General features: G+C 41.5%; 1 protein-coding gene across 1 annotated transcript in view; it reads left to right on the top strand.

Annotated features, from left to right (window-relative positions):
• FSTL5 (follistatin like 5) overlaps positions 1–25257 on the top strand; it is a 578210-nt gene that overhangs the window by 486498 nt on the left and 66455 nt on the right. The window contains exon 11 of the mRNA XM_054990327.1: positions 24521–24639. Within this exon, the coding sequence (XP_054846302.1) occupies positions 24521–24639 (119 nt within the window). The remainder of the gene's footprint in view (positions 1–24520; positions 24640–25257) is intronic.

Below are 25257 nucleotides of genomic sequence, written 5' to 3'. Positions count from 1 at the left end.
AAAAGCAAAGATAATTGCTGTGTTGTAGATAAATTGTAGTAGATAAATGTATAAGGAGCAGTTTATCAGCCTGTAATATACTTAGGGAAAATGTTTTGTATTCCACCTTCACATGGTAGGAAAATGGTCTACTTAAGTCTCCCAGAGTATTCTGTGTAAGAATGAACTTGGCAACTTCAACTTTAGAAAGCCTTTAACTCAATTCTGTATAATTTTCCCATCATAAACTATAGAAATTTAAACCCCAAGGTTCTGCCTTATCACCTTGAAATAGAACAATTATTATTGTATAAAAATCAATAGAGATTTTCCTGAAAAGGATTGCTACTTGTCCTAGTCCCAGTTAATATATTTATAACATGAAAAGTCAAATTATGCATGATGAATTTGCAGATAACAACAGCAGCGAGTAATTACAAATGTTTGAGAGCCTTGGGTAATTTTAATTGAAGCAGAAACAGAAATAGATGTATGTCACAATTCTTAAAAACAGCAAAAGTAGTAGTGCATTTGTTCAGCCCACATGATTAAATGCTTCAAATTCAAGAAAATCTTTTCCATTGCTTTCCATTAAGATTGGGTTTGGCTGACGGTTCTTGTTAAAACTTTGACCAGAACATTTTAAACTAGAGTTTTCTAGTTCTGATGACTGCACAGGTAAGTTCAAAGATGAGAGCATTTTTGATATGATCCCCAGAACTGAATAATAGTGCAATCCTAAGCAGAGTTACTCCAGTATAAGCCCTGTCACTCTTCTTAGGATGACAATGTAAATTATTTACCACTGGGCTGAGACCTCATTTATCATTTCCCCTCCCCGACACCTGTTTTCTTCCTTTCCTAGGGAAAAATGAAACTTGCTAGATTCACAGTCTTTGTCGTATGTATATGCAAACATGATGACTGATAGTTACATTAGTAGTATCTCCTGATGCATTAATTCTAAGAATATTTAATAACATAACATGCTAGTCAATAATCACAAATGACACCTGGTTGATGAGTAAAACACCACTTTATATATTTAGCAACCTCCTCCAGGGAGATATCGTAGCTGCCATGTCTTTTGGATGACAGTCCCCTGTCATGTTGTCTAGGTGTGAAATTGCAAGAGGATACACAGTTATCAAAGCCTAAATGACATTAACAGTTGCTGATGAAGGAGATTGATATCCAATAGCTGTAATTCTTACACAATAAAGATATTTAATCAGCATACCTGCTATTAGGTAAAAATAAATTCCATTTTAGCTGCCTGTTACAGTTTACAAGTTAGTTAGAAAGCAGAAGCCATGTATCTTGCTTGGATCCTGGCAATTTCTGGCTTACCATTTCTTACCATTGTTCAGGTTGATAAAAGAATAAGCAAAAGTAACAGATGACCTTTTGCATCACAGTTCTCAAAATCTGTTCCTTGGTTCCCTGTTCCGTGTTTAATTCTGTCCTGCAGTCCTTGTGATCCAATGAGATATCCTTTGGCAAGCAAGATGCATAGACTGACAAGACATACACTCATAGCTAGCTCTCACTTCGGCCTTTGCGTAGACTTGCACAAATCACCATAATCTCAGGTTCTGTCTCCTGACCTACCTCACCAGGCTATTTCAAGCTGAATAAACAAACATTTTAAAGTGTTGCCCCATTTCAAGCACGAATAAAGAATGCTATGATTGTGTTTGTAAATTATTATGATGTGAATAGAAAGGATTATTCTTTTTGAAATGAATCCCAGAAACCTGACCAGTGGAAATGAATCTGATAGGAGGGAAATGATTAAATTCTTGTTGATTATTTGAAAATAAATATTAAAACTGAATTTATAAGGTGTTCAATAAGCAGATGTTATAAAAACTCAGGCAAGTAGAACATTTTTACCCAAGCCAAGCAAAGACAGAACAAAACACCATTAAAAATTGCTTCAGTCTCTCAGTCTCTTCCTTCCCATCTATCAAGCTAATTTAGAACATCACCAGCCAGCGCATGAGAACATAAATCACCTGTAAGGCCCTCCCCATGGTGGGTCTCTTTTACTATGAAGTTCATTCCCAGTTATACTAACGTTTTTCTTGTAGCTGTGCTTCAGTTCATAAAAGAACCAAGCAGGTAGTTGCCATGAACCACGCATATGATTGATTTCTGGGGTTTGCCTTGCAGAAATCAGAACTGAAGTGACTGTCATGGAAAAAAGATTAAAACATGATTTGTAAATCTGAAAAGCTGTATTGATTCCCACCATAAATTACTAGAACGTGGCCATTAAAAGTGCCAAGCATTGTAGCTGCTTATCTAATACATTCTCTGAACCAGAAGGTAGGCATTCCAATGTTGTTGTAAATATGGGAAACAGTCCTGCCAAAGTTAAGCACGTCGAACTTATTCCCATTGATTTCAATGGGAAGCTTAAGAACGTGTTTAATTCTGTCCTGCAGAAATAAGAAAGGAGATCCATCAGACCCTTGTAATTACCGCCCTATCTGCCTGTTGTGAATTGTGGGTAAATTATATGCATCCCTGCTGTATGGCAGGTTGGTAAATTGGTTAGAAAGCAAAACAATCAGGGAAAGAACAATCTGGCTTCCAAAGGGGAGTGAATGCAATTGATCACTGCTACTTTCTACAGTTTATTATTAATTTACTGGTAATAAGAAGGGATCATTAAGTGCAGTCTTCATGGATCTCAGAAACGCTTTTGATATTGTACCTAGAGATAAACTATGGGCAAAATTGAGAAAACTATCTATGGATGATTTTTTGTTGTTGTTTCTTATTTGTCAGCTTTATGGCTACCCAACAGCTCATGTTAGGTGTGGCCCTTTGGGAGTACTGACAGATCATGTTTAGCTAGATAAAAGTGTTAAGCAAGGATGCATTTTGGCCCCTCTGTTATTTAATTTATATATTAATGATCTTAATTCTTTTTTGTTACAAGAGGATTGTCACTTGCCTTACCTCGCATCAGTGAAGCTGACAGTTCTCCTGTATGCGAATAATAGCATTTTACTGTCTAGATTAAAGATGGGCACAAACATGATGTTCATTGTTCGTTGCAATCCACGAACAGGGACTCATGAACAACTACGAACATGGCCCTGTTCACGAACATGTTCGTGGTTGGCTGTCCGTGGGGGCCAGCAGGCTCTCCTCCAGCCATCATCCAAGTTTGGTCAAGATCCCTACTGCACCACTCCCAGAAACCTGACCTGAGCAGGCAGCAGGAAAGGTGCCAATAATAAATAATAGCTTGGCCCAGAGCCTGGCAGCAGCCCTGGAACTTGAAGGGGTAGATCCCTATCCCACCACACACAAAGAAAATTCAAGCTCCGATGCACTCTTTCTATCAAAATGGCAACAGCAACTGTCTCTCTCCCTCTCTACTGTCTGCAAACTAAGCCAGAGCTGGGAGCCCCCCTCCCCCTGCTCTTTGCTCCCTTGTAACAAATTTAGAGCTCCACACTTGAAAGGACCTGCCTATCAAGCTAAATTGGGCTTAGATCAGGGTTTCATAGGCAACAGCAGGAGTTCAGACAGAGTTCAGACAATCCCTGTCTAAGTTGCCAAGGGAATTGATTGCAGGTGCCAGACTGTCTGGCTTGACGGACAGCAACGAACAAGGCTTGCAACGACCAGCTGTTCATTTAGAATGGGCCCTCATGAACAGCTTGTTCACGAACAGCAGATTGGGCTGTTCATGGCTTTTTTTTTGTTCGTATTGTTGTTCATGCCCATCTCTAGTCTAGATCCATAGTGGGCCTGTGTAAACTTATCTGTCTATTCTCCAAATACTGCTGTAGGGAAGGTTTGGTAATAAATGCAGCTAAATCTAAAGTTGTTATTTTTAGTAGAAAACAGAAAGTAAGGGATTATAAATGGACAGTGGTTGCAGCAGGTTACTCAGTTTAAATACCTGGGAGTACTGTTCAGTGCTGATATTTCATGGAGAACTCATATGACAATAAGAGCTGCAAACAGCATTGGGAAAGCAATCACTAGATTCTTTTATACTTCAGGGGGACAATACCTACCTTCAGCATTCAGAGTATTTAACTCTAAGGGAGCTGGTGTATGTTATATGCAGCTGGTGTATGCATAGAAGCTGTTACTGAGGATATTGATCAATCATTAATTAAGTTTCTTAGAAGTATACTGGGGGCCCCAAATGTGTTGCCAAGGTCGTTCTTTGAGCTGAAGTGGATGAAATTTCTTATGAAGCTAGGGCATGGAGGAGGGCATTTACTTTAAAGCCAAAGGTCCTACAGTCAGATCCGGACTTAAGTTTGTATGGTTTTATTAAATTAGACAAGAGCAACTTGGATAAAGTGGTGAATTACAAGCTAACGCACCTAGAGATTTCAACAAAACTGATGGGGAGAGTGAATTTTGATGAGCTAAGACATATGATTGCAATTAGTCTGAAACATCTGGATTATAAAAACACATAAATGCTCAACTTCTCAGGAACCAAACCATTTGTTGGATATTGATGCCCTGCTTTTCTACTTGAAGCAAAGAAAATATGGGGAGAAAAAGATTCCCAAGATGCTTGGGATTGGCACTATGGCCATGTCTGGATAAAAACAGGAGGCGGGGGGAGATCCAAAACCTGAAAAACAAGTCAGGAACTAACAAGGTTGAACAGTCAAGAAAATAAAAGATATAAAGAAAATAAAATTATTTATTGCACAGTACATAAACGAGTAAAAACCATGGGACAAAGTTAAAAACTTTGAGACCTAGTAACATCAGTTACATAGAGCCACAAAAATGTTGGCACATATACATGAACCAAGTCACAAAATTGATTGCACATATACAGAGACCAAATGCATTTTGGCCCTCTGGGCCTTCCTCAGTTGTCATAAAAATATGGTTCATAAAAATAAAATATTGCTGGTTCAGGCCAGGTAGTTTAAATATGGAACATTATGTGTACACACTGACTAGCATAGGCACACACACTTGGAGTGCAATTCTGACTCAGGACAGAATGCTACTTGAGCACCACTTCTGTGGAGTGAGGCCCCCCCAAGTAGACATTAACAACCAGTGACTTATAGTGGCTATAAATGTTCCAAATTTAAACTACCTGGCCTGAACCAGCAGTATTTTCTATTTATGAGCCATAATTTTATATTTTTTAACTTTGTTCTATGGTTTTTAATTGTTTATGCACTATGCAATAAATAATTGTATTTCTTTTATATCTTTTATTTTCTTGGCCGCTCAGCCTTGTTGGTTCCTGACTGTGGCCATGTCTGCCAGAATGCTGTCCTCCCTTCCACCACCGCCACCAGCGCTGCAGCAGCAGGCCTCTTTCCCAGGTCCTTCACAGCCCCTCTGTCAGGTCCTCAGCTGCAGACACTGAGACCCAGGCCACCTTCCCCATTGGAAGAGCAGTTACTGATGCCAATGTCCAACTGTGGGCAACAACCCGCAGCTGATGCACCTGCCTCCTGTAGCAGCAAAAGCAGCCCAACCTGAGCCAGGCCCACAGGGGTGCTTTGGCAGCCAGTCTGGGGCAAGCACTGAATCCAGGCTGCCAGGGGAGCCGCTGGGAAAACTTCAGCCGCTGCTAGGATGAACCAGGCAGAAGGCTGAGCAGCCTCCCTGGCCTAGGCTGAGATGGAGAGGACAGAGCCAGGAAACTGCAGAGTAGGGGTGTGCATAATGGGGAAAACAAGCCGAAATTGCACACAGAACTTGGTGGTTTGGCTTGTTAAAGCAGCTTCCTGAACGCTGAACCGAATCTGGGAAATGAGGCTGTAATGACTCCCACCCCACCCCACGCTTACCACGCACTGTAAAGTGTGTGTTTCATTTTAGTACTTATTGTGCTACTGAGCTACTCAGGAAGGCTGGGTGGGGATTGGGAAGGAAACCAGGGGGATGAAGAAGGGGAATCCCTTAAAAGCAGTTTCCTGTGAGGGATGAGTAGGAGGCAAGGGAACAGGCAGCTGGATTGTGCTGCTGTTTCCAGGGCAAGAGAAGTAACCAGATGGTACAACCCCATTCTCTGTCCACCTGAGGCCTGAAGACTCCTGTCTGCCACTCTTGGCCAACAGCCAAGTGAAGGCATTGACGAGAGAAGAACCCCACAGGCTATCACCATGGCTGGCTGAAACAGATTGTGAAGGGGTCACAATTCCATGTTAGAGAGGCTTAAGCAAGAACCATGCACGAGCCTGTCCAGTTGCAGCAACTTCCCCAAACAGGGGTCTTTATTTCTGCTTACAGCAACAAAATAATGTTTCTCAGCTAAGAAAGAAGTAGTTGTGTCACTCTTCTGACCCCTGGCCGTGCCTTATGGCTCTTTCTATGTCCCTCCCCAGCATACCCTGTTGGTCTCCTTGCACCCCGCCGCCCACCCAACACTTCAGCTGTGCCTTTAACCTTAAGGTATTAGCGGCTTCACCTGGGAGGGGGGATACCCTATGTTAACTAATCCCCCCCCCAATACAGGGCCAGACACCCTTGACTGGCTTCCCCATGTACCACCCAAGCTTCTCTCCTCCATCCTGACCTTGGAACAGCAGCTGCCCCTGTTTTACTTCTGCCTGGCAAATATACAATGGTTCAGGCCCTGGGGGACCTCTGGTCCAGCCGTGGGATTTCTTTTTTTTTTTGAATTTTTTTTAATTTTTAATATCTAAAACAAAAACCTACAAAAAAACCTACAAAAGTACTAGGAAAGGGGAAAAGGGAAAGAAGAAAGAAAAGGGGAAGGAGGGCTGGAAAAAGGGGGGAGGTTACATACAAACAATAAACACTACACTACAGTGTTTTCCCTTCATACTGCCATAGTTAAAAATTTAAACCTTCATAAAGTAATGATGGAGTGGTTGACCTTGCAAAATACAAAATACAACCCATATTAAATTTTCTTCTTCCCCCCCCTGGGCCTCGGACGCAGTTCTCTCTGAGCAGCTACAGCCACTGCGCTCACTGCCTCCCCCCTCCCTTCAGGCTTCGAGTCTTCTTCATTTTGCATGGTATCTTGCCCGAATTCTTGATTTTTGTCCACAAAATCCCTTAGCTGATCCTCTGAGTTTATCTTGTAGGCTTGATCTTTATAATTAAACCAAATTCCTTCCGGAAATAGCCATTTATACTTTATCCCTCATTCCCTCAGGAGAGCCGCGAGCTTTTTGTACTTAAATCTTCTTTTCCGAACTAGAAATGGAACGTCCTTCAGTATCTTGACTTTATTTCCCAGAAAGTCCAAGTCCGCATTATATGAGTTAAATAGGATAGTGTCTCGGACCTTCCTAGATGAAAACTCAATAAAAATCTCACGAGGCAGCTGCCACTTCATTGCATATTTTGAAGAAGCCCGACGGACTTCCAAAATGACGCTTTTTACCTCTTCCTTAGTTGCCCTCGCGGGTGACGCCAATAATTCCGAGGCAAGCTCCCTTAAATACTCGTTTTCCTCCTCCTTAACATTCTGGAGACGCAAAACAGTCTGTGTTCGTTCCACTTGCAGCCCGATCAGCTGGTTTTCCACCAGCTTTAGCTCCTTGTTCGTTGCTCTCATGAGCGACGCATTTTCCCGAGCAGACTTCTCTGCCCCCCCCACTGCTTCAATGGCTTTCACATCGCTCTCAATTAAGCCCACCCTTTGATCTGTTTCATTCAGCTTGTCAACAAAGGGTTTTATGGCTTCGATGACCGACCTTTTCACCAATTCCTCGAGTGACTCCGCTTTTCCCTGCAGGGCAGCCGAAATTGACTTGCCCAAAGCGGGACTCTGCTTTTTTGCTGCCATTTTAGGGGGGGGACCGCCAATCTTCTGAAACTCAGTGAGGGGGAAGAAATCCGAGTCTTCTTAACTTCAGATCCCACCACTCCTTCGCATACGCTTGTAATAACAGAAGGGATTCACTTACTTACAGGCTTCCGCCTAGTCCTGTTCTTTGCCGTTTTCCGTGGCCCGGCAGCACACGAGGTGCCGTGCACATCTGCTGGCCTCCATGGGGACAAACGGGCAATTTACCCCCTGCCTCGATTTGTCAGAGGGCTCTTCCCGCAGCGTCCCGGACCCTGATTCCCTCCTTGGGAGTCCTGGGGGCTAATCTTTGCAGATCAGCCGCCCGGTCAGGCTGCTCGGACGTCTCCTCTCGGACCTGCAAAGAGGAACATCCGACATGGCTGCGAAAACAAAAACGAATCCCGGTCCAGCCATGGGATTTCCACCACAATGCTAAGTGGATAATTTTGTGAATTTACTTTTTATAGACTCTGTATCATATGTTTATACAACTTTGAGCAATTAATACTTTGAGTGATTAAATTTTTGACCATCTGTGTTTCGAACCTTACCCGTACTTCAAAATTGTACAGCAGTGCACATTGAAAAAGTTCTCATACACTATACTACAGGCTCAGCATCCCTTCCCAGCAGAGCCCTAGAGGTATCTATTTATACCACATGAATCATTTACTTGTCTTGGAAGGGCTGGGATTTTGTTGAGTGTGATAAAAGTTCTCATCTCTTGCTGTGCTGAAGAAAAGACACGAAGCTTCCATTGCTCTTCCCGTGGATCTCTTCAATAAGTCTAACAGAAAAAAACAGAAGCACAAATTTACTGGCATGAAATTGTTAACATGAAACAAATCTTCAAAGCATTTACATTACAGTTACACTTTAAATTTGAGATTAGATGTCGAAGATTTAATAACCTACAGAGTTCCTTATTGGAGATTAATATGCCATGTTTCACAGCAGGCAAAAAAATAGAATGATGTATAAGACCTTTAGTGGACTGTACGATGCTTGTTGCTGTGAGCAGGAATAAAAGGAAATAAATAGTCTGAGCTGAAGCTTTGGTAGAAAATGGAGGGTATAATTTATTTTAAACTTTCTTGCAGATAGAACACTCTTGACACATTCCTGTTCCTGAGAGAAGCAAATACTCCTAGATGATAATGATTCATCATCAAATGGAAATTTAAGATTAAAGTAAATGAAAAACATAGTGAAAGCACTTTGTCATACAGTTGTTACATTTATGTCTCAGTGAAGTCATGAGTTAAGTTTCTTTGACAGCTTGGTAAGATTTTAACAAAAGATGGTAATCAGAAGCCCTCTTGACATCGCTGTTAGTACTGGGACAAAGAATATGTATCTCAGGGCCAAGCTACACATGACGAATGACACTTGAATGGCAAGTGTATTTCTCCCTGTTCACTTGCCCTTCACTCAATCCACTTGCCGTTCAAGTGTCATTCGTCATGTGTAGCTTGGCCCTCAGTTGTAATATATTTATTTATTGGTCTGGTGTACACTCATAATATGATAACATGATAATTTTAGAAACAAAATACTTCCACACACAGGACAGACCACAATGAAATGATCCAATTCTAAAGAGATACAACTTAGGGAGTTAAATTTAGTTTTGAACTGAAACTTCATTTTGGCCTACAGAAACAATGTCATTTTCTTGGTGATTTCAAAACCCAAAATCAAAGATGTGTTATTTTTACACCTGAAAAGAAGCAAGAGTGTGGAAGCCTTAAAATTCAAACATCAAGCTTGCTAATTAATCAATAGAAGAACAATTGTAGCTAGAGATCAAATGAGCATTCAGTACTGAGGATCTTAAAGGTCTCATAATCAGGGCTTTTTTAATGGGAAAAAAGGTGGTGGAACTCAGTGGGTTGCCAGTACAGGGGGCAACTCTTGATGGGAGGTGGTGCCCCTGGTACCACATGTGCGCGCGCAAAGTGTGTGCATGCTCCCAGGACCAATGATGTTACTTTGGGTCAGCTGGAACAAGGGGGGAGTTTTTAAAAGTTTAAATCACCCTCGGCAAAAATGGTCACATGGCTGGTGGCCCTGCCCCCTGATCTCCAGACAGAGGGGAGTTTAGATTGCCCTCCAGTGGTGTGCAGGGCAATCTAAACTCCCCTCTGTCTGGAGATCAGGGGGTAGGGCCACCAGCCATGTGTCCATTTTCAAGAGGTTCCAGAACTCCGTTCCACCGTGTTCCAGCTGAAAAAAAGCCCTGCTCATAATGAATATTGAGACTTCTGTGGAATTTTAAAAATATTGTCTTCAGGCATTCAGTTCTCATTTTAGGTGGACATGTCCTCACCCAGCATTTTAAGGCAACAGTGTCAGTAGAGTTACCAGATGTTCCAGGGGCACAAGCAGGGGTGCACAGGAGCAAGGGACAACAGGGTACTGACCTCCCTTACAGTCTCTCTCTGCAGAGGAATCCCAGTGTGCTCTGAGTGAAAACCGCCCCTTTGGAGGTAGTTCTCACTTTCAGCACACAAGCCCCACAGCTCCTTCTTTTGTCCTGTTGGACAGGATGGGATGAATGAAAGATCCAAGGTGTGTGTTGCTGAAATGAAAGATCCAAGGTTGCTGAAAATGAAAACTGCCTCCAAAAGAGTGGTTTTCACCCAGTGTGCACTGGGATTCTTCTGTGGATGGGGAGTGCATGCATGTGCATCTCCCCCCAGTCCTCCCCCCCCCACCAGCCACATAAGCGAGCTGGGAGAACAGCAGACAGCAGGGTATCCCCTACCCAAGGCAGGGGGTGGCAAGCCTTTCCCTATAGTAACTATAGAAGTCAGGGGTAGCCTGTCTGCTAGGGCTCTAGAAGATGGGGGGGTGCCAGGGGGTGCCCTGGCCAGCTGGCTATTCATTCATCCACCTGACTCCAGCCCCATTTGCCCACTAATGCAATGGGAGAAAGTGATGGGAATTGCATTGAAGTTATACAACAACCCTGTAAGGTAAGGTTAGGCTGAGCATGTATGACTAGCCCAAGGTCACCCAGCAAGCTTCCATAGCAGAGTGGGGATTGGAACGTGGGTTTAACAGATCCTAGTCCAGTTTTAGTCTCACACTCTAACCATTAGAAAAAACTGGCTGTTTACATAATATAAGATAGCCTAGTATAGCATAAAATATTATCTTTACTATGTTTTGGACTGGAATGGGAGCATGTGTATCTCCACACCTTATATTCCATTTTTGGTATGATATTAGCAGGGAACAGAATTTTTGAACTGTGTCAAATTCTACAATGGGGTCATCGGAACCCAAGGTGAGTGTGCCCTCCAGGTTGGCTGGAGTAATGGCACTGTTCAGGGTAGGCTTCAGAAATGTGGAGGGAGGAGGGGTATACAACACTCTCGCATCCTCTCTCCCACCCGTTGCAGTGGCTGCTCCCCTTTCACTCTCCTCTCTCTCACACTCCCTTTCTCTCTCTCTCTGCTTCTGCCAACTCCCAGCCATTCCTCATCAGTCACCCTGGTGAGACCGCCTTTATAGGGCCTTTCTGGGGAAACCACACCCCTCCCCCAGGCTTCGCCCTGAGGTCAAATCCTCCACTGCCCATTGTGATTGCCATTGATGCTGGCCTGTATGGGGTATTGCTGGCTTGCCTGGGGCATTTCTGGGGGCATTCCTCACTGCCTCAGCCCCTCCCTTTCTTCCCTAGGCCCATCCTGGAGGATGGGGCTGACTGAGCCCCGCCAACCAGCATGGCCTGTCTGCTGCATTGGGGCTTTCCCTAGGAAATCTGCCTCAGCTTCCTGGGGCTGTGTTGATCTTGCAGGCAGGCTGCAAGGTGCACAGAACCCACTGGGCACAGGTGAGGATGCTGTCATCCCGTCCCACTGTGGGGCAGCTTCCCAGGCCACTGGGAGTGCATCTGGCTGCCCGAGGCCATGTTTGGTGACATGCCCACAGCAGGCCCTCGTCAGCTGTACCTAGACCCACTCTCCCCTGCCATCTGCTGCTGCTGCTACAGCCAAGTCATCCTCCCCAGGCCACTCCAGTCCTCGGAGACCGTCTCCCAGTTCTCTGGCGGCCGTCAACTACAACCAAGAAATCATAAAGATATTGAGGCTTGGAATGGCAACTGTGGAAGAACTAGAAAAGATCCTTCAGTGTAAGGAAGTGTTGCTGGAGACCAAGATCAAGATAATTAATTCAATGGTATTCCTCATTACTGTGTATTGCTGTTAAAGTTGGACAATGAAGGAAGCTGACAGGAAGAAAACTGATTCATTTGAAATGTGTGGGAGAAGAGTTTTATAAATACCATGGATGGCGGAAAAGACAAATATGTGGGTTCTAGATCCAGCCTGAATTCTCACTAGAAGTTAAAATGACAAAACTGAGGCTATTGTACTTTGGTCACAATAAAACTCAAAGACAATCTTGCTAGGAAAAATTGAAGGCAGTAGGATAAGAAGAAAACGCAACATGGCATGGCTTGGCTCAATGAAAGAAGTCACGACCTTCAGTTTGCAAGACCTCAACAAGGCTGTTAATGATAAGACATTTTGGAAGTCGTTAATTCATAGGGTCTCTATAAGTCAGAAATGAGTTGGCAGTACATAACACACACACACAAGGGGAAAAGCTGAAATGCCAACACTGTTGCAGTGCTGGATCCAAGGTCAGGACTCAGGTGCATAGTTTGTTTTCGGAGGCTGCAAATGGCAGTTTTGCAAATGAACATCAACCGTTTTATTTTTAAAATCTGTATCTATTTGTATTACTATGAAAAGGTTCAAAAACTTATTTCAAGTTTATCAAATTGCTTCAAATCAGAATTTATTTTAAAATATTACTTCACTGCAGGTGATCAACAGTTCATTATTTACCTGTTAACCTACCGATGGGAAAGTTTGTCACCCAGTGATTTTTTTTAGTAATTTACAGATGAGTTAAATATTTGATGCCCAATTAATATTTTATCCTGCATTGTTATTCTTTAACATCAGTTACAGTTTCCCATGTTACCCAGTTCAACAGCTGTGACACTGTCACATTCTATGAAACAACTTCTATAAATTCTTTCATCTGTTCATCCACAGCAAGCTGAAAATTATCTGCTTCCTGCATTGTGTGTCTTGAGGCTGTGTTTAAAAAATAATATGCCTTTTCCCTACCGTTAAATTGATCAGTTTCTACCACCAGGGCCTTTTTTGCATGTCAAAGTCTTATCACCTTAGAAAGGGTTATGTGATCTGAATGCTACTGAATTTCTCTGTTTATAGCCATCAGATGTAACCAGATATCTCTGTTGCTTATAGCACAACACAAGGCTAAAAATCTTTCATGATTCTGATTTATTATCTAAATTTCTTCCACAGGGTGATATGCACATTTAATGAAATTTCTCTATGGCATCTCATATTCAACAACACTTGTGTAAGGACCCTGCCAGGATATTTTACAAAAAAACTCCAGTTGTTGGTTTAATGAAGTTTTATTATAAAAATCCAGTTCAAGGTATAACGAAGACTTTGTTAGGAATGAAACATTATCAACAAACAGTAGTACATGTAGTTCAGAGTACTGACCCTCCCCCCTTTCTGGGTGTTGGACATTCAGCCTGTGAGAACCTAAACATTCAAGGTCGACTTGTCAGCGCTCCGGCTAAACATCCTCGGAAAGGGAAAAGAAACTGCAGCTGTCTCATTTCCCTGGAAGGGTGGGGAGGAAGGTAGATACTAACCTTCTAACATTTTCTGCCACCCCAAAAATTAGCCTCCCCCCGGCTTTTGTGGGTAGTTCTTGTGAAAATCTCTCAAGAACCTGGGGGCTCTAATGTCTATGGTTTTGACCCACTCCGCTTGACTCTTAGGAAAATATTTCCATTGCACAAGGTAATAAAGTACTCCTCTTGTCAACTTAGAATCTAAGATTAAGTCAATTTCATGATGTGGTTGTCCATCTATCAGAGGAGGGGGCTGGGCTGGTGTAGGGTGTCACTTGTTTTCTCCAGGATATTTCTTTACCAGACTGGAATGAAATGCTGGATGAACTTTTTCCAGACTCTTTGGGAGATCTAGTTCCACTGTTACTGCATTTATTACCTTCAGCACCTCAAAGGGGCCTATATATTTTCACCCGAGTTTTTTGCTTGGCTGGGTGCCCTTTAGATTCTTTGTAAACACGTACACCTTGTCCCCTACTTTCACATCCCATAAGGGCTTATCTGCTTGTTCTTTATAATCCATTTTAGCTTGTTCCAAGGTTTCCTTTATGACTTTCCACTGACTGCTAATATCAGACCACCATTGTTGCAAGTCCCCCCCCCCCTTGGTTAACTGTATCCTGCTCTAGTAAAGGCATGGGTTTGCCTTCAAAACCCTGAGTGACCTTAAAGAGGGTGGCTCCAATAGAACTATGTATTCTGTTATTATAACAATACTCCACGAAAGAAAGAAAATCCAGCCAGTTATCTTGTTGATAATTGATATAGCATCTTACAAACTGTTCTAATATCTGATTTGTTCTTTCACTTTGGCCATCACTCTGTGGGTGATGACTTGAACTCAGACCCTGTTCAATTCCAGTGACCTTGAGCAACTCCTGCCAAAAGTTGGCAACAAACTGGGGACCCCTGTCAGAGATGACCTTGATCGGGAAAAAATGCAAATGTACCACATGTTGCATAAAGAGGTTTGCTAGTTTTCTTGCAGTAGGGATTTTTGAGCAGGGCACAAAATGTGCTTGTTTTGAAAAGTTCACAATCACCAGAATGATAGTTTTCCCCTTAGATGGGGGAAGATCTATGATAAAATCCATTGAAATAGTTTCCCAAGGCCAAGAGGGGGTTGCTAAAAGCTGCAGTAATCCAGGCGGCTTCCCCCCTTTTTTCCCATTACACACACTTGACAAGTGGACACATATTGTGAATATCTTTTCTCATTCCTGGCCAGAAAAACTGTCATTGTGCCACGTGGAGGGTTTTTACAAAACCAAAATGTCCTGCAGTTTTATCATCATGACATCTTTTTAACTCTTCTGCCCTCAAAGACTCTGGAACATACATCCTTCCTTGTTTGTACCAGCATCCATTGTCAGTGTTTTGCTGTAATTCATGTAACTCACTTCCCCCCTCACACTTTTGCCATCCAAGGCTCAGAGATATGGCTGAGGATTTGTGTTTGTGCTTGAGATCAGGTTACCACTCTTCCCAACTGGCTAGGAGTGAACAATTTGTCATTGACCTCCTCTCTCTGGCATTCTTGTTGTGGTAGTCTTGGTAAAGTGTCAGTCAGAAAATTCACCTTCCCAGGGAGATGTTTTAAAGTGAAATGAAACTTAGAAAAGAATTCCGCCCACCATTGGAAGAGCACTTACTGATGCCGATGTCCAGCTGTGGGCAACAACCCACAGCTGATGTACCTGCCTCCTGTAGCAGCAAAAGCAGCCCAACCTGAGCCAGGCCCACAGGGCGCTTTGGCAGCCAGATTGGGGCAAGCACTAAATCCAGGCTGCCAGGGGAGCCGCTGGGAAAACTTCAGCTACTGCTAAGATGAACCAGGCAGAAGGCTGAGCAGCCTCCCTGGCCTAGGCTGAGATGGAGAGGACAGAGCCAGGAAACTGCAGAGTAGGGGTGTGCATAATGGGGGAAACAAGCCAAAATTGCACACAGAACTTGGTGGTTTGGCTTGTTAAAGCAGCTTCCTGAATGCTGAACCAAATCTGGGAAATGAGGCTGTAATGACCCCCACACACACTTACCACGCACCGTAAAGTGTGTATTTCATTTTAGTACTTATTATGCAGAGTCTGCACAGACAGGCCAAGCAATCAGAGGCCATATGGCAGCATCTTGTTTTCCTTAATGGCAAATCTGACTGCACATGAAACCAATTGGCTACAGCAGGGAGAGACTGAGCCCTTAGTGTTAACCTCATTGCTGGGAAGGGGATATGCATGGTGTGTATAATTCCTTTTTTTTTCAGTGCTTCCTGGGCAAAGGGGTTATGGCATTGGCATTGAGTGGCTCATAGGGATCAAAGGTTTGCATTGCACCAGGGAGGGGAACAGACAACAGCATGGTGCCATCAGCCTCCCAATCGCCATCCCCGTCTGTGCGCTTTTATGCACAATACAAGGAAAGGCCAGCAATATCCAAGCGGTTGTGCACATGTTGGTTTGAGGAGGGAGGGGTCTCTTTCAGCTTCTGAGCCCCCAGCTGCTGCAAAGGCTCATGTTATGCATCTGAGCCTCCTGACAACTTGTTTACCTCATTTCTTTGGCAATTATGTGTGCTGGATTTTTAAGTTACATGAGTATATACATTATAAAATGTCACAGCTTAGAGACCCTCTCTCCAATAGTAATATTTATCTTTCAGATATTAATTTATCTTTGCTTTGTTTGTTTTGTTTTTTCCTTTGGGTTCCATGACCCATATATCACCTGCTGGTTATCAAGGGTTTCCTTATCCAACACAATTCAGAAGTCAGAGTTATGATCCTTAGATAACTATCCTGTCTACAGGTAGGTAGGTAGGTAGGTAGGTAGGTAGGTTTATTGTTTGTGGCCAAAGGCTGGTATGATCCATACACATAGAACACATAAAACACTCTACCTGTCTACAGAGATTCCAAGGAAAAAATGGTATATTTTAAAGAATTTATGCCCTCCCCTGTACTAATAGTTTCCAAAATGGATCATCCTCCACCCCCACAAAAAAAATTGTGTGTTTAGGTATTTAGTGCATATGAGAATGGTTCCTGAATGGTTTGGAGCTGTCACTCACTTTGTAACTAGGGTCATTTTCACATTTCTTTATCCTCTCTCACAACTCACAGAATGAGGACGTCTTCATGGCGCGCTTTCTGACGTCATGATTCCGTTTCATGGTGCAATGACATCAGAAATCACGCCATGAAAACGTCCTTGTTCCATGAGTTTTGTGTGATTTTGCACAAGGGTAAAGACATGTGAAAATGACCTAGGCTGCATCATACATCTGATGTGCCTCATTATTGATTTCCAGGTTCACATATCTGTTTGTTCACAGTACAAAACAAAATATAAATAAATCAGCCAATAAATTGGCCTAATTTTGTGGCATGAAAAATACTAGTCGTTTTCTCACTGCTTACTGGCCATTGAACATTGCACCAAGCTCCCAGAATGACAGCATCTTCCTGGTGCGATTTTGCACGAAATCGCGCCAGGAAGACACTGTCATTCTAGGAGCTTGGTGCAATGTTCCATGGCCGGTAAGCAGTGTGAAAACGGCCACAGTTGGAATTAAGCTTTATATGTTGTGTGACCTATGAGTCTATGACTTCCACAGCATTTTTGGTGTAGCATTAGTGAGGGTCATGTGGCTGTATTGTACACATAGGTATCTGAAAATGTGCTGAATTCAAGAAGGCTTACTTCCTAACATGTTATAAGGAGTAGGCTCCACTGAACTCATTGGGTCCTTGTTCTACCATGGATGATTATTGTGAGGATAATAATAACACATTTTGTAAACCCCTCTGAATGGGTGTTAAGTTGTCCTGAAAGGCGGTATATAAATCAAATCTTATGTTGCTGCTGCTGCTGCCGCCGCCACCACCACCACCACCACCACCTATGGGGGACTTTGGGAGAGGGGCTGGAATAGCTTTTTTTTTTTACCAAATGATACCAAAATTCTAGGGAAGCTAGTGCTGTCTGTCCACTAAAGATCATCCAAGTTTTAAGGGACTTGAACCAAGAGGGGTAATTCTACAGGCCCCTGAACAAGATGCCCCCAGGCATTCTATTATCAGGAAAAAAAGGCTCTGCCCCCACAAAGCAAGGAGGGAAGGTGCAAGCTAGAACAGCAGCTTTGCTGTGGCCCTGTGCCTAGTTTCTGCCAGCCAGGAACTGCCTTCCCTAGGCCACTGCCTGGGAAAGTTAGATAATTAAAGGAAAACAAAATGCTTGCTGCTGATTGTGGTAAGCACCTGAATGTGAAGAACTACAGAGTTTTTAGGGGGGTGTTTTTCATAATGCCTAAGAATCTGAGATTTGTGTAACCATTCTAGAAAACCATGGTAATAATGACCCAAAACGAACCACAGCAGAGTGACAGCTGTAAGTTCCAGAGAGTTCATTTCCCCCCTTGTCATTTTACTGGATAGTGGACCCAAGGGTGCTTTAAGGGTTAAGGCAAAAATCTTTCCCATCCCTATTTTAGATCCGCAGTGAGGGGTTAACTAACCATGGTGTATGGGTCCATACAGCCAGACAAGTGCCTAGGAAATATTTTTAGGAGAAGTCAGAGCAGCTGACTGACTAAGCCCCCCCTCCACACCCAGGAAAGATGCATAATTAAGACAGTGGGTCTTCCAAGAACTCCAAACTAGCCTCTAGCCTAGCCTTACTTCCCCTCACACATTTACCCTGATTAAGCACCACCTAACATTATTAATCAAACCTGGAGCTTTTCCCATTAAGTACTCAGAGGGTCATCAAGCGCCATTTAAGACTATAGTTTGCTCAGGTTGATCAATTAAGCCTCTCCCAACTCATTATTCTCCTCTAGAAAACCCTTTAAGTCATTGTTTTGGAGGCAAAAACATCAGCTTGCCCCAGGGAGCATTTTGCCCTATATCTGAACTTCCTAGCCCCCAGTGAGTGAGTGCGTGAGAGTCTTAGGAACCGAACACACACCCCTAAATCCGTTTGGGCCTTCTCTTCTGCATGAAACGCTGGTCATTTTGCTGCTACCTCTATGGACCACTTTCTTTGAGACTGGTTAACTGTTGCCTTCCCCAGAACAGCTTTCTCCTCTCTCCTCCCTGATTTTCTCTTAGTTAACCTTGTATGTGTGCTGTGTGTGATTTTTGTACATTTGCCCTTTTATTTCTTTTTTAATAAAAAAAGAACCTTTCCAATTGATCATCTGCCTGGTTCATTTTGAGAGTTCTCTTAAGGGAATAATCTCCATTAACATAGGTGGAGAATCCCAATTACCCCTTCTTGCTGGTCTCCTTTAAGCTAATTCCCCCAACTAATTAGGAGATCGCTGATTTGGGTAACAATTGTGTCTGAACTACACCAGCTCACTGGTTCAGCAATAACTTGAGAAAGCCTGTAGAGTTTAGCTAAGGGGAAAGCTGGCAATGTATGAATGGACACTTGTAAAATAAACTGAATACTGATTTATAAAACTGGGTTCTAGATATTTCCTTTTCCACTCCTCTCAGCTCTCTCTTTTTGAAGTTTCTTAGGAACTTTTACCTTACACAGAATATTTTTGTTACATTATACCTGTTTTAATCAATTTCTTTCATTATCATGTTATTTGCTTCTATGCTTCCAAAATGGAAAATATGTAGGATGTATGATTAGTTTTTTCTCTATGTATTACAAAATGTCCAAACCCAAATTCAATGAACTGGAGTTCAAATCTTGATGATATTTTCATGAAAATAGGCTAAAAAGTCATTATTATTTTGCCTCAGCAAATTATTTTCCTCAACTTTGCCTTTTGAAGTCAATCAGAAATATCACAGAAGCTTCAAAGTGAAATGAAAATGTTATTTAAATTCACAAGTCAGATATATATTTCAGTGTTTCATTTCTGTTCGCTGTGTGGAAATGTTCCTCTCCAAATCCTGTTGTTAACTCAGTAGACAACAAAATAAGAGGTATGGCTCAGACATACATAGCTGTTATTGGTATTTGGGGTAAAAATCTAAATGATAACAGTGTTTTCATATTAGATCAAATTGAAAAATGCCTCCAAATGGGTAACTTCAAATGGTAAATATATCAAGTTTGTATGTGACTATACGTCCTAAAAAATCAGACCAAATAAAATGATGTACATTGGAAGTTGTTTTGTAAAACAAACTTGTATCATATTCATTACTCTAAAAATTGATGTGCCGTTGCATGTGATTTTTTTTAAATTCATTTGTGTCTTCTGTTCTTTTCTCTCTTTACATGCTGCAGTTGCAAACATACTGTGGAGAGAGGAAGGTACTAATAATATATTTTTCCCATTCTGTAATAATTTACCAGTCTCATGTGTATATTAAATCTCTTATTAGTAGACAATAGCTATAGAATTATGTTAACTATATTTGCTTACTCTTTGTAAATAACCTTTTATTCTTAATTCTATTATATAACAAGTTATTGTCAATAATTTAACAAAAATCTAATTATTTTGTGAAAAAGATATTTGATTCCCTGATCTTAAAATTCTAGACCTTGCCTGTTGTTTGTACTTAAGAAAAAATGCCTTACAGGTATGTTAGCCAAAGCTTCCTAAAGGGACATTGTCGCAGTATGGAAAGGAACTATTGTCCATGGTGAGCCCTATTCACAAGTTACAGTGACCACATGTACAATCTGTATATAGTGTATACTTTACTTTTTCTTTATACTGGCCCTGAACAGATAATCTGTTTGATTATTGACTCTCCATACAGTAGGGTTGCTGGTCCCCCAGAGAGGGTGGAGGATCCCCCCTCCCCCCTCCCCCACCACCACTCACCTGGCCAGCAGAGGGAAAAGGTGGAGGATCAGGCCTCCTGGGGTGCACTCCTGGCATGACAACATCATTTTCAAGAGTGAAATCATAGTACAGGCCATGGGAGTGCTCCTGTGCTTCACGTTGGGCCAGTTTGGGCCCTGAATGGGCTGATTCTTTAAGAATTGACCCGGTGCATAGCATGTGAGCATTCCTGGAGCCTCCCAGAAGTGACATCATTGCATCACCATTGGGAAGGCATATGCTTGAAGGGATCTGGCAACCCGACCATACAGGGAGGGAGAATGGGCACAAGCACACTAACCCCACCCTTGCCTCCACAATTCCCAGGTCATCTGCATGGTGCAAACACATTGCTGTTCAGAGGGAGAAGTGTACAGAGAGGCTGTCTGCACAGGTCTACTGGAGTGGAGTTATTCTCATGTTATATTCAGTGCACGTAAAGCAGAACAGTTTCAATTGTAAAATCAAAACACATTGGCGCTTTCTTACACACAGACGTATATGGGTATTTGTTCATTGTAACAAGTGACCACGTCTCTTCATTTGACCTGTTGCTATTGGAAATCATTCAGCCAATCAGCTTAACGTCAGTCTTGTAAATCATTCAGCCAGTCAGCTTAACTGCAGTCTGAATGCTGATCCAAAGGTGTGACTCATTCTGCTTTGCCAATAGTGTTGTCTTGTGTAATTTCTAGCATACTAAAGAATTCTTTGTTTGTTTACTTGGTGAGACAAAGAAATTTACTTGCATTAATTTGGAAAGTGTGCATGTAGGAGAAGGAACGCTGCAGTACTCATTGGCTTAATATTAGAATATCCTCTTCTGCTAGCAATGTATAATATATAAAAGCAATGCTGAGTGTGTAAGGTTATTGGAGAACTGTTGTTTTTTAAAATAGATGACCACTGATAGATGATCCAGAGATATGGTCGAGAGGTTGGAAAGCTTGGTTTTAACCAAAAAGAACAGAATCCAAATCTCTGTTTAACCTACAAGCTGACTGTGTGTCTTTGGATCACACTTGAAAGCTTGCATAATATTTTGTGTTATTCTGGTTGACTCTAATAAAAAGATATTATTGTATCTAATCAAAAGAAAGATCACATCCTCACATGTTATATTGGACATAACATTAACTTACATATAAATTTAAGACAACCCTCTCTTTTTTATGACAGACTTGGAAAAAACCCTAGTTTTGCATAAATACTGTACATGGATTTGGGTTTTGTTCTGGATTTTCTATGGGCCAATACAGCTGTTTGCACCTTTTTGATGTCACATCAGTCAATTAGCATCATTGGCTGATATGAATAGAAGGAGGGGAACATGATATAGATTGCGACAGGCATTAAGCTCATTTCATCCCTCCACTTCTTTACAAAATTGAAGAGAAAAAACTTCAAAGCTCAGCATAATTGGATGGGAGATGAGGTTGCTGCATAAATGAGCATATGATTGAGCTTTAAATTTTCACCATAGTATTTTATAAACAAGGATTTGGCGCAATCTAGGTTGAATCATGCCGGTGCTGTATCTTTTTGCATTATAAATCTTTCCCACTGAAATTGATGTGACAACTCAACTTTGGCTAGATTATTTTAATCATGTGTTCTGCCTAATACAGGTCTAAAACTAACACAGAGATAATTGCTAGCTGTTCAGGATACTTTCTTGCCATTAACAGTTAATTTGACATTTTAAATTACACTAATTTTCCAAGATCCATAATCCTGCCCATCATTTTGAACACTTCCTGTGAATGCATCCTCCAGTATAGACCAGTGAGTAAGTATGTCCTGAAGATCCATCAAATACTACAGTGCCCTAGAATATTGACTGAAGAATTGGAGTAATACTCATTTTTGTCCTAGCTCTCGGTAGGAGCTGTACCTTTAATAGCAGCTTCTGCAGACATTCTGCTGGCATGCAAAATTGCTCTAACTCTGATTTCAGCAGATAAAAATCTACACTTTGGAAGGAACACTGTTTATTCAATCCCAGCACCAAGCATTTCTTTGTTGCGTGGATTCCACTATCACTTGGGGTTGAAGACTGGATAAACAGAAAGAGCACTCCTAGAAAAGAGTAACATCCCCCCCTTCCCAACCATCCACTGTCATGACCACACTGCAAAATGTCGTGTACCACCTCAATAGCTCCTTCCCATTCTGTGAGAATCTGTGTATTATTACAAAAATATAAAAATAACCACCAAAGGTAAGGCTTATACTAAAGGCAATAGTACCATGGTTTCAGGTTAATTTGAAATCTCTGTGTAGTAATGATAAGAGACATCATTATATTATGTTCAGCAGAGAGCATGCCACTCTGAACTCCTTAGATAAAAGACAAAATAAAAATGTAAAATGTGTGCAGATTGAAACTAGAAGATTCCTCCCTTTCTATAAGATTGTTTCATTCAGTTTTTAAAGTGATTTATGCATTTGGGTTGTGAAAAGATGCGCGTGGTATCAGTCACTGGGAATATGTTTTGAGAACTTCCTGATATTTTCACAGATTTTAGACAGATTTTGTGAATAGATTCAGATAGATGGTTTTCTTTCTCTGTGCTGTCACTCCACAAATGATTTGTGTTTTCTGAACCAGTCTGTAAGCATGAGGGATACTAACTCCAGTGGAAGAATGGATATGAAAATAAGCAAAAAAAATGTCTACATGTGGGCTCTGCTGAGAAATGGCTATAGCCCCTGTTATGGCTTTTTTCTATGCCACATGTGTACTGCCTGTTTAGCATATAATTTTATTCATGTAACTAAGTGGCCGGTAGTCCATGAATTTTTAACTGTCAATAAATATATTAAAATACACTTTTGGTGGAACCTTAGAAATGAAGATTTATTGTGGCGTATGCTTTCATGGACTAGAGCACTGCCACAGATGTTTGGAATGTTATCCTCAGCTGGCACAATTTATGCCATAATTCTGCTAGTTTGTAAGGTGTCAAGAGATTCTTGCTGCAACAGACAAACCCCCTGACAGGAATCTGTTCATCTTTAAGGTGCCATATAGCATTTGTATGGGAAGCTGATCAGAAAGTCTGTTTCTTTGAGAGTATATGATGCAATCTCTCTCAGTTTGTACATATATAAATTGTTATGAGGACTTCATTTTAAGCCCATTTGGTAAGATCTTGTATTTTGATTTGACTGGAAAGAAAATGGGTTGTATGGGTTGTATCCAATCCATTTTATGCTATTATGAAAGGAAGAAAGGAGTCCCCTTTGACCAAAAGAGGTTATGCTGGGGACTATGGGACTTGTATGGACAAAAGGTGACTGAGGAGGAAAATCATGGCAAAACTGAGTTGACAAAGCTGGCTGGATCCAACCCATTGTCCCTGTCTGTAAGTGAACAAGTTTCTACATGTGATTGATGGATTTCTATTTCATATGGCCAAAGCTGTGGCCTTTCCGCATGATATATTCCGCATGATATATTCCAGAGGTGCAGCCATAGTAGTCTATGCAAACAAAACTGCAAGAAAGGCTTGCTCTTTGTGAATCTGATGACATGAGCCCTGGCCCATGAAAGCTTCAGCCGCAATTGGACTAGATGACCCTAGAGGTCCCTTCCAGCCCTGTGATTCTGTGATTCTATGATTAGCCTTTAAAGGTGTCACAAGTCTCTTGATGCTTTTTTGGCTGCAGCTGCCCATCTGTAATTTGTTACTTAAGAGTGTATGTCCAGCTTCCAGTTTTGTAGTCAACTCAATATGCCTCCTGTAAAACGATGCAGTTTCAGCTGAAAAGTGTGTTCATGAACATTTTTGATTATTCAAATTAATATTGCATTGGGTGTCTAATATGCAGTAAAAGATAAAACAGACTGTTTTTATGCAGTGCTGGAAGAAATGTCAGACATAAAAAGGCATGATAAAAAAAAAACCTGCAGGATTTCTTGTGTCATCACAACACTTTATTTTCAGCCCTCACATATGAGAAAATATAAGGAATTAATTTTTATTTGATCACACTATTTTCGTGCCGTATCTTTCAAAGTGTACCCTGTGTTTCCAGATTGATATTCATGTGGCCATTGAGTTTCTCATGAAGACTATAATATGAAATCCTAAAGCACTCTGTTGTTTTGTTTCAGAATTACGTAGGACTATAATAATCTCACAGACATTAACAAATTAAAGTCTGGCCAAACATATTTAAGGTTTTTGTTCAAGAACCTTTTCTCTCCATAGATGGTTTAATTTTTTTCTTTTAAATGTGTTTTTGTTCCTTAGGTCTGGGAATTGGGAACATGTTCTATGTGTTTTATGAAGATGGAATCAAAGTAATACAACCTGTAGAATGTGAATTCCAGAGACATATTAAACCGAGTGAAAAGCTCCTTGGATTCGAGGCAAGTATTCCGATACATTCAGTTACAGGTTCCCCCTCACCCCCACCCCACTGCCATGCTTGACTCTGCTAAAGGCAAAGAATGCACTTAGAAAATGAAATGTTCCACATTCTGATAAAGCAGATAGAGGAAAATTTCTCTGGCTTTTTTCTGTAAATGGGCTTTTAAGTATGAGGAAATCACATCTTGAAGGTGAGACTTCAGAAAAAGTGAAATATGGTTCAGTATTATAACTCAGGTGCTTCTCAACTGTAATTGAAACACTCTAGCAGTTGTGTGGAAATCTCCTTCCTTCCTTCCTTCCTTCCTTCCTTCCTCTCTTGTGAATGCATAACACATTTACCCTGAACCAGGAAGTTTTCACTATTCTCACAAACATATCAACAAGTGAGTACTGTTGTGATCATGTCATTCCATTTTATCTTGTGTATATATCTGGACTCTGAATATAAAAGAAATAGAACTACGACTATTGCATTCTTCTGCCTTCTGGTTCTACGTATATGCTTAACAACTGAGGATAACATTTCATTAACATTGTAAGAGAAATTGCCCCCTTATCTGGAATGAAGAGACAGATACAGGCTTGGATCTAAAGAGGCATTTTATTAATATAAC

The sequence above is a fragment of the Eublepharis macularius genome, chromosome 10, assembly GCF_028583425.1.
Source record: "Eublepharis macularius isolate TG4126 chromosome 10, MPM_Emac_v1.0, whole genome shotgun sequence".
Classification (NCBI taxonomy): domain Eukaryota; kingdom Metazoa; phylum Chordata; class Lepidosauria; order Squamata; family Eublepharidae; genus Eublepharis; species Eublepharis macularius.
Note: the sequence above shows the minus strand (reverse complement) of the source record. Positions and strands in the feature narration are given on the sequence as shown.